Below are 11,083 nucleotides of genomic sequence, written 5' to 3'. Positions count from 1 at the left end.
TATTGAAAGATGGTTGGCATGCTCGTCTCTGATGATGTGATAGATTGATGAAAAATGGCGGCAATTCTCTGCTTATAAATGTACCCAAACATTTTGCAGAGTGACTTTGCAGCTCCACCCCATCCCCTGATTCTGCCTTGGCCTTGGGACTGGGGATAGTTTTCGGCCAAGAAAATGTGGTGGTTCCCAGCCTAAATTTTGCTAAGAAACTGGACTAGCTTGCTGGAGAAGGAGACCATGTGGAACAGAGCAACTTGCAAAGCTACCCAGATGAACCATACTATGTCCAGACTCCAGAGACTGAGCCAACAGACTGATCCAATTGGTTGAATGCACTGTTGATCCACAGACCTATGAAAAAGACTAAATGATTGTTGCTTTAAGCCACCAATTTTGATGTGGATTGGTATGTAGCAATAACTAACAAATGCCAACAGATACCTATAGGAGGCAGATGATTATAATGAAAGTAGTGGTTTGCATGAATACTTAGAAATTATGTTAATTTAACTTAAGGAATTTGTTTGCAGGTCTTCTCTGCCAGTATTCTAATCATTCCAGCAAAGCCCTGCTTCATCTATTCAGCTTTCTCTCTTTGTTGTAGTCCACAGACTCCTCTCACATTTATCTGGTCCTCCCATCTGACACTTAACAGTCACATTATACAATGCATTGTTTCATAAGTGTACATAACATACCTTGCTAACATTATGCAGGCTTCTGAAATGCCCAGATCACTCTCTAGCACGTGATGTTGCATTTCTTTTTTTTTTTAATTTTTTTTTAACATTTATTTATTTTTGAGACAGAGAAAGAGCATGAACAGGGGAGGGTCAGAGAAAGAGGGAGACACAGAATCCGAAACAGGCTCCAGGCTCTGAGCTGTCAGCACAGAGCCCGATGCGGGGCTCGAACCCACGGACCACAAGATCGTGACCTGAGCCGAAGTCAGAAGCTTAACCGACTGAGCCACCCAGGCGCCCCAGCATTTCTATATATAATGTGAATGCTCAAGCATTGATCATAAGACATTTTTAAATTTTTAAAAATCCACTTCCTTTTCAAACACTGCTGGTGGGATTATAAAATAGTGCAACTTCCTCGGAAAACAGTTTGGCAGTTCCTTAGAGAGTTAAACATATATCAACCATATGACCCAGATGTTCTATTCCTAGGTATTTATCCAAAAGAAATGAAAGCATATATCCACTAAAAGACTTGTAATTGAACATTCAATAGCAGCTTTATTTGTAATGGCCAAAAAAATGTAAACAACTCAAATGTCCAACAACAAAGCAACTGTGGATGAGCAACTGTGGTGTATCCATATAATAGAATACCACTGAACAATAAAAGGGAATGAACTACTGATACATGTTATAACATGGCTAATTCTCAAAATAATTTTGGTAAGTGAAAGAAGCCAGACCAAAGGAGTATATAATAAACAATTGTAATATATAGCAACAAAGTGGGTGGTTGACTGGGAGTGGAGGGAACAAGAAAGGCAGAGAGGGATCATAGTGGGTGGGGCAAAAAGAAACTTTGGGGTGATGTATATGTTTGCTGTTTTGCTCATGGTGATACGATCAATCTATAACATCATATCACATACATCAAAACCTACCAAATGTATATTTTATATATGTGCAGTTTACAGTATGTCAATTATACCTCAATAAAGCTGTAAAATTTTTTGTCAGTTATAGAAACAAGTTATATAAGCAAGACTTCTCTACTAAACAGTATTTTTGAAAATTATGTATTAGTAAATCAAATAGTTTTCTCATGTCTAAATTGTTCTTAAGTTGCTCTTCTGTGTTTTGGTTTTGTTACCACAGAGGCCAGCCAAGAGCCCAAGAACAGCATTTCAGGTGTACAATATAGTGATTCATCACTTGCATACAACACCGTGTGCTCATCTCAACAAGTGCATCACCTATTTAACCCTAATCCCCCTCACTTATTTAAACCATCCCCCCCACCCATCTCTCCTCTGGTATCTCTAGCATTTTAAAGGTATTACATAAATGTTTTCCAATTAATATTATTAAGTTTACTCAAGACAATAGACTTAAAAATGTAGTAGGGCATATTCTAAAAACATTTGTTGGAGGGAGAGAGGAGAGCTGTCTGGAAAAGATAGTAATAACTTGAAGTAAATTTAGGTAGAACACTAGGATGTTCATTAAAAGCCAGGAATTGGCTTTTAATAATTACCTCATTTGATGAAATGGGGAGTGGATATGGTAGGCAGAATAAAGCCCCTTCCCCAAAGATTTCCACAGTTCTAACCCATAGAACCTGTTACTATGTTATGTTAGAGGCAAAAGGGACTTTGCACCTGTGATTGAATTAAGGGTCTTGAGATGGGGAGATAATCCTGGATTGTCCAAGTGGGTACAAAATAATTACACGGGTTTTTGTAAGAAGGCAGGGGCACCTGCAGGCTCAGTCAGTTAAGTGTTTGACTTGATTTCAGCTCAGGTCACGATCTCCTGGTTCATGGGATTAAGCCCTGCGTCATGCTGCACACTAAGAGCATGGAGCCTGCTTGGGATTCTCTCTCCCCGCCCCCACCCCTCCCCGTTTCTCTGCCTCTCCCCCATGCACACATGTTCTCCCTCTTAAAAAACAAAAAACAAAACAAAGGCTTAAGTGTCAGAGACAGAGAATGAGATATGACAATGGAAGAAGGATCAGGGAGATGCAACATTGCTAGCTTTAAAGTTGCAGAAAGGGGAATGAGCCAAAAAATGTGCAAGGCCTCTGCTGAAAAAGGCAGGGAACAGATTCTCACCTAGAGCCTCCAGGAAGAATATAATCCTGATAACACCTTGATTTTAGCCCAGTTAAATTCATGTTGGATTTCTGTCCTCCAGAACTGTAAGATAATAAATTTGTGTTGTTTTAAGCCAAAAAGTTTGTAGTAATTTGTTAGAGCAGCAATAAGCACACCAAATTAGGGTAAGGAGGACACTAAGATCCCCCTAACATCATCACCAAAAGTAAAAGGATTCCATTTTATAGACAGGCAACCACACTTTGACTTCTCCATCTTCCATCCCTTTATTTCAGTTATTTTATATGGATTTGTTGTGTTTGTTACTTGATTAGCATCCCTCCTACCCTGCTTGCCATGGTGCAATTCAAATCCCAACTTTCAAATTTCCTCAGCTGGAATCCTTCTCTTCTGAACTGCTGGTACAGATAGAAGTATCTTTGTTTTTGTTTCCTGACTGCCTTACCTCTCAAACTCAAAAAAACTTTTTGAAACGACCATGTGAGGTTTGAAATATGGTGTACCAGGTGATAAACATTAAAACAAAGATGCCAACAATGCCATGAGTCATCAGAGAGGCACATGACTCAGGAACAGAGAAAATAGAGCATAAGCTCTTTGGAGGGCAGGGGGCATGCCTGATTTTATACAACCCTCAGAACTAGGTGCAGTACTACTAGCTACTACTGTGCTTGGCTAGAAGCTGAAACTTACAGTTCTATACTAGTAACCAACCAGGACAAGTTTTTGTAGAATTTGGCACTTACACGCTTCACAACCTCAAAAACCTGTGTGGAAAGGGGTATCCATAGAAACATTTGGTGGTTTTTAAAAATGTCTGTTCCTGATTTCTAAATAGATATAGTTTGATCAAAATGTGAGTAATTAGGGGCACCTGGCTGGCTCAGTCAATGGAGCATGTGATTCTTGATTTGGGGGTTGTAAGTTCAAGACCCACTTTGAGTGTAGAGATTGCTTACAAGTAATCTTTTTAAAAATGATTTTAAAAATCTTTTTAAAAATGTAATTAAATCCTTTTGGACAGAGCCTAAAAAATACATATTTTTTCTCAAATAAAATATTTTTCTGTTTAACAAAGTGACTTACAGGACACTAAAAAGATTAATAATAAGATTTCTGATGATACTTGTAGTTTTAAGATGTGTTATAATTCTCTAAAGTTTTATGTGCTTAAAATATAATAAAATGTTATGTTATATACTCCCCAAACATGTAAAAGATATTAATATATTAAAATATACCTGGTTTTCTTTAATTGTGTCAGAAGGTAATCACTAGATGGTAAATTCCTTCACACATCATGGTTTTGCTCCCTAAGATATTCACAGGCACATATTTTTTATATCATGATGGGAACTGGGCTATTTGTTTCTGTAAAGAAAATGGGAAACATTTAATTGAGGAATTAGGATGATATGGAACCTGGGACTACATGGGTGTTTCAAGTAGTGGGTAAAAAAAAAAAGCAACAAATGTTCAGCTAGAAATAAGTTATTTTATTTTAAAACACATACAGATTAATAAATATTATTGGAAAACTTAATAAATAGCCTTCTTTATTTACATAAGGCAATTACAACATGCTATGACTATTTCTATAAAGCAAAAGATAAGCAAGTCTTAGCCATTGACAAATGTGTGTATGTATGCTAATTGGAAGCTCCCCTGATACATTTACAGGAAAAAACTTATGCAGTCAATCAACATTTTACATTTTTTATCTAGTCTTCTTCTCTTTCACGATTATATTCCATTTTACAAGAAAGTAATAGTTGTCATTTAAAAAGGCAACCACACTCAGGAATGCTACTGGAAAACAGTACCTTTAAATTATTCCAAAGTGCAAAAACACTGACATAGAGGTGGGGGGAGGGAATTAGTACATTCTGACAAAGAAAAGAAACTTTTCAACGTGACCTTTTGGCACTAGTGGTTTGGGAGCTCCTGACATTTACCTGGTGTCAGGTAATTCATGGTCAGGGTTGAGCTGCTTGGAAGCAGGAAGTTCAGCATCATTCCTAACAAATTTAACACAACAGAATCAATCTGGTTCACAGGTCATTGAATCTTCTGCAGAACATAAACATATGCAGAATGTCAGAAAATCTTATCACATCATCAGAATGTGATCTTTCAGTGCAGCTTTTAAAAGTCCCTGTTTAACCTTCACGTTTTATAATAGAATATATAAAAGCCTTCCTTAAAAAAAAAAAAAAAAAGAAAAAAGAAAAATTAAAGCTTCATGGAATCGTGCAAACTTTACACCCAGCACTTCCTTTGCTTACTCAGTGCTTGAAGCTGCATGTCTAAAGCACAGTCCTGAGCATACAGGATGCCCAGTGCAAGCTGAGTTTCCACTTCACCACTCCAGAGCAATCCTACACATAACACTCTTGTCTGAGGCTACCAGCACACGCTAAAAGTGTGAGTGCTCTAAAACAGGTGATTTGGAGAACCATCTCACCCCTTTAGAGGTAGAGAAACTGAGGCACAGAAAGGTTAAGTGACTCACCTATAGTTGCACAATTCAAGGAAAAATAGAGAAAAGAACAAATAAATCTTTCTCCCTGGCTCATGCTCTGGGGTCCTAGACAATGCTTTTTATCACATTGGGTACATCTGAAATAGATTTATTTACATGATCATTGTTCTACTGAGTATCAACTTTTTACTACACAATAATTTTTGATGTAACATAAAGTTACATTTCTTAAAATATAATTCTCTTGTTGCATTTCACAGCATGTGAGAAATGTATATGAAAATAAACAAGTAGTGATACTGAGCCAAATTCTCATTCTCATTCCTATAATTCTTAATCTTTTCAAGTATATGATGGAGGTATAAGAATCTGGCCAGATGTGAAAAATCACCAATAAACTAAAGGACAGACCCTTAAAATTCATCACCAGTACAACTGTGAGGTGGAAGTGAGGAATACAGAAAATTGAGGTATTTTATATGATAAACTGTTTTATGGTGTGACTGGTGTGCAACTTGATCTTTTCTCTTTCCAACTCAAGTTAACAGGCTTCTAGCTATGACTATGAGTAAAACATATGAAAAACTAACATGGACATGTCCTTGGGAAGAAGGTCAATACTAAGTTGTTAATGTTACATTTTTGGTCCCTGAGAAGGCGGAACATCAAGATTCCATCTAATCCTGCTTGATGGGTGAACTACTTCCTTGGTTTCAAACACAGTGAGAAGGATAACTCCTTCAGACCACTGGAACCAATCAGACAGTCATGAACAGATCTAAATTGAAGCATTTTTCTCTTTCCAGTTTCCTACTCGGTCATAAGAGGTCTAAGTCAGGATCAAGTAGGCATCAAAAAAGAGCAATGGCCACGGCTCTGTAGACAATTGGAGCACGTTCTCCACTATTCTAGATTAGTTGAGCAGCTTGGAAAAGAGAGGTACCATCTCCCAATAAGAACTATGCAGCCATCAACACCTTTGGTCTCCATGGACCAAAGTGCTTGTCTACACCTGGAAGACACTGCATATCAGTGCTTTACAAATGTCTAGGAACTAGCTTCTAGAAGTGAGCACAGTATTTACAAAGAGTGAAGCTGTCAAGGAAGAAGGAAGATGAGGGGTGACTGTACACGTTAATAGTGTTCTGACAGACATGAAACCCAAAGAAAAAGAACAAAGACCAACCTACTACAGCTGGAATGAACTTCTGGAAATAATATTGAGTATAACAAACTGGCTTGAAAAGTAGGAATTGAAAGAATATTTCTTATTGCTGAACCAAGAGCAGCAAAGTGTATTTCACTAACATTCTAATGTGAAAATACTATAGTGACATCTGACTGAAGAACGAGTTATGAGCAGTTCTTATTCCATGTGTGGCAAGAAGCAGACCGCCCTTCCTCTTGAGGACCTTCTCTACAGAGATGGAATAGTCCTCTAGAAGAACAAAATGCCCAGGGTGGTCTCAGAATCCTTAATAGGCCCTACACTTGATCAATTAGCAAAACAGAAAGCAATCTTTTCAAATGCAAAGATTCAGATGAAAAAACAAAGCATTGTCCAAGTAGTAGAGGAGAGAAACGGCTTATTTAAGTATCCAGAGTAAATTTGCAAATTGTGATCAGAAATATAAGATTTTAGAGAGGCTTGAAAACAAGTAGGCGGTAGGTAAATTTCTTCTTAGTTTATCAGAGATAAAACCCAAGGAATAGTATAATCATGAAAATGTTTCATATGTATTTACTTTTGGAGAGACCAATGAGACCCATTCCCATTCTAGCTCCTCCCAAACTCTCACTTTGAGGCCTTTTTTTTCTTTGCAATTCCAAATGAATTATGAAAACATGAATTTATAAAAAAATACATATATATTATTAAATCAGAAGTTATATGCTCTATGTCAAACTTGAAAATTGGGCTCTTTAGACTGCTGGTCATGTCCATTTGAGGCTAGAGCCACACACTTGAAATACAATCCTAAGAACTTTGTCCCACTGGAAGGAAAGCTGTGCATCCCACCAAAATAATCTGCTAAACCTGGGAGAGTCCAACTGTTCCAGAACAAGTCATCTGTAAGAGGAGATCAGCTATTACTACTTTCAGATTTTGTTTTGCTATAAACAAAACAAAACAAAACAGGGATGATCATCCAGAAAATACCACTGCTGAGTATCCATGGTGTAACCGTGAACTAAAATATAATGAGGAACACTAATAGATGAATTTAAACTAAGCTTCAACTGTAAGCTGTAACAAAATAAACAAGATAATTTCCTTAAGACACATGAACTTTCTCAGTATACTTTTGTTCACCACATGTATTCTTTTAATGTCTCAAACTCCTTATGTAGGAAACTATTATACTGACACTGCTACATGATATTTTCAGAAAGTTCAGTTCAATAAATTAAGGCTTGCATTCCTAAAAATACCTGATAATAAAAAAAAACAAATCTTTAGGAGCTGATAAAAAAAAAGTGAGGGACTTTTTGAGTATTTATTAACTGTCAGTTAATGTAAGATTAAAAATTTTTTAAACAATTTTGTTGCTGCTCTTAGTTCACTAATCACTGACAACTCATGCCATCACATGTACTTTTAATTCATAAAGGTATTCTTCACTGTATGTTAAACTATCCTCATTTTATTTAGCCTCTTTTATTTAGCCTTTTATTTAGCCTCCCCACACTTTAGGGAACAATTTCTTTGGTATTTAGAAATGCTCTTTTTGCCTGAAAAAATATTTTTTCCTTAGTGAGTAACTTTAATTGGGTATTATTAAATGTGATATTCTAGTTCACTAATTCTGCCTTACCCAATCCCATTTTCCAACTTGGCACAGTTCCCTATTAGATAAAACATTGCATATGAAGTACATGATATCTTGATGAAACAACTTGCATCACTTTGTGCTTTGCTCCCACTTACTATACATAGTAGGTTACTATAAACAGACAAATGATCTCTTTGATCCAAATATTGGCATATTTAGTGGCTATTTTGCATTTCAGAAGATTAATGAGAGGTTGGGTGAGGAATTGTAGGGTGCTCTGCCATCTCAAACAACAGGGAGATGGCTAAATTAATTGTTTTCATTTTAGTAGAAATTCTTTTGAAAACTTACTTTGTATGTTCCAATTTTCAGAAACTTGCCTGAGCTTCACTGTGTCTTTTAACCTGTTCCTGTATTATAGGGAACCTGATATATGTGCTATTGAACAGTTACTCTCTCATCTAACAACCTTATTATCAAGTTGAATAATTTATTTCTTTGGAATGGCCACAATGGTCACTGAAAGAGAATGTGGATATATTTGATACTGGGTCCCAGTTACATAGATTAAATACAAATAAAATACCTTATGCTACTTAAGTCAACTGTCTTTAATTGGACAATAAATACATGCTAAAAAGGTCAATTTGCTCTTATGTGTCTTTCACTGTGACTTTCTTCCAACAAATGAATATACTGTTATTTCTAACTGCTCTATACATTTATATTTTGAATAGTGAAATATTAAAGTATAATCAAAGAGTTATTCTAAGAGAACATACACATAGTAATAGTCAAATTAAGTGAAGAGTTCAAGTGATAAAGGCACTGAAATTGATTTGAGCTATTGAAAGTCATCCTATAAATGGAACTCTGCATCATGTCCACTCATTCTCTCTCTATGTTCAATTAAAATGTCTTGGAGTAGGAGGTGGGAGAGTCAGCTCATTAGCAGATTAAAAACAATTAAATGTATATACTTCTTATTTGGATGAGGTACCTGAATGTTATACATGCTTAATGCAAAATAACACAACTACAGACACATTTACTGTATAGTCAGACTGTAAGACAACAATTTCCCCCATTTCCAAAGTAATCTTCTAAGTAACAATATCTGCTCCCCTGCAAAGACTAACCGGAAAGAGCCCAACTTTATCTTCTATTAAATAATGTTAAAATATTGTTAAAGGAAATAGTATTCATGAAAGCTTCCAGGTTAATGGCAATGAACATGAGATTCCTCTCATCAGAGACAGATGATGCCCAGACAACCATTTAGCAACTTTAGACTGCAGAGGGCTGGGCCCCTACTTGGATGCTGAGCGATGCTCCCTACTGTCCACCAGACCACCCATTAATATGCAAGCAACTTTAATACCAGTGATTAGGGTCTCTTCTACTTCACATCAAATTAGGACCAGAAACCACATCCATTTCCTATTCCTTGAGCCACCCACCCCCCTGTTGCATCCTAGTCTGTTTTCATATTAGATTTGTTCATCTCCCCAAGGTTGAAATTGAACTCTTTGAACACCTGTATAAGGACAATCCCAACAGAGACAGTAGTGAACCCACAGGCCATACCCAAGAAGTCCACCAGGCCCACGTTGCTCCATTCCCGAAAGAGGATGGCCGAGGCTAACAGGACGAGGGTGGTGAATACGACGTAATAGATGGCCCCGAACACAGAGGAGTCGAAGCACTCAAGTGCCTTGTTGATGTACCTGAACTGGACAATGATGCTGCAACCAAGCACGGCGAGGAGCACCAGGCACAGGCAGAGTGCCCGTTGACTGGATGGGTTGTTGTGGAAGATGTCTTGGGCTGCCAGCCCGATGCCCTTGGTGGAAGGCACGGTGAAACTCCCCAGCAAAGAGCAGATACTAATGTAGACCATGATGTTGGTAGGCCCATGGGCTGGTGCAATCCAAAAGATGAGCAGTAGCAGCATAAGGAGCACGATACACAAATAGCCCACAAACACTGGAAAACAGACAATTTTCTTACTTTAGAGTCAATTCAACAAACCCTAGGCAGAATGTGGTCCTGTGTGTGTGGCCAGAGTGGGAGGGTTCTTCAGGAACATGTGAGAAAGCTGTGGGGTAGTTGTGGCTGTTGCAGTGATTTAAGGGCTACATATAGTGGGCCAAGGCCAGGGGCCCTGAGATGTGGAGACAGTACCACACAAAAATCTCATTCTTCTCACAACTTCTGAGGGTCTCCTTGGACTTGTGACAAATGTGCTTATAATTATCAGAGCCTAGAACCCAGTTATATATAAAACAAAGTAATTTTTGCATATATTTAATATGCACTGAATTTTTCAGAACTTCATTAAGAACTTCATCCCATTGCTGACAACAATATCCCCTGAATGTTTGAGTTAATAGCACGACACTCCACATGAGTCTTTATTTACAGCTCCCAGGCTCTCAGCAACTCCACAAGGCATGGGGTCTACTGGTATGTCTTCTATAGTTGTACCTGAGCATTCTATTTTATTATAAAGTACTATCGGGCTATTTCTCCTTCATATTACATTTAAGGCTTTATTTGCTTTGAAGTTATGTGTACAAAAGGAGGTTGTAATTTCTAATTCAATCTGAGATTATAAAGGAGGTGTTAGAAGCTGGGCCTGACAGGGCTAGGAACAGCCTGGACATGCACTAGGCAGGCTGTGACTCTTCCTCAAACGTAAGAAGAAAAAAGAACTACGGAGCCCTGTTCTGAGGGAAGATTCAGGAAGATGACCTTAAAATTTCTTCTGAGGCAATTCTTTGACAAAAAAATTCATAATGTTTTTTTAACCTTTAGAAAAAAAATTTAAAAACTTAGAAGCCTCTTGGGGTGCCTAGGTGACCCAGTTGGTTAACCATTCAACTCTTAATTTCAGCTCAGGTCATAATCTCACAATTCGTGAGATCAAGCTCCACATTGGGCTCTGCACTGGCAGCATGGAGCTTGCTTGAGATTCTCTTTGTCCTGAGCATGTAAGCACGTGAGCTCTCTCTCTCAAAATAA

At 37.6% G+C, this 11,083-nt stretch overlaps 1 protein-coding gene across 1 annotated transcript in view; it reads right to left on the bottom strand.

The window, feature by feature from the left end:
• Positions 1 to 4,278: 4,278 nt before the first annotated feature.
• NIPA1 (NIPA magnesium transporter 1) overlaps positions 4,279 to 11,083 on the bottom strand; it is an 88,631-nt gene continuing 81,826 nt past the window's right edge. Inside the window, exon 5 of the mRNA XM_030317593.1 lies at positions 4,279 to 10,045. Coding sequence (XP_030173453.1) covers positions 9,534 to 10,045 — 512 coding nt within the window. The 3' untranslated portion in view covers positions 4,279 to 9,533. The remainder of the gene's footprint in view (positions 10,046 to 11,083) is intronic.

This window comes from Lynx canadensis, chromosome B3 (assembly GCF_007474595.2).
Source record: "Lynx canadensis isolate LIC74 chromosome B3, mLynCan4.pri.v2, whole genome shotgun sequence".
NCBI lineage: Eukaryota > Metazoa > Chordata > Mammalia > Carnivora > Felidae > Lynx > Lynx canadensis.
Note: the sequence above shows the minus strand (reverse complement) of the source record. Positions and strands in the feature narration are given on the sequence as shown.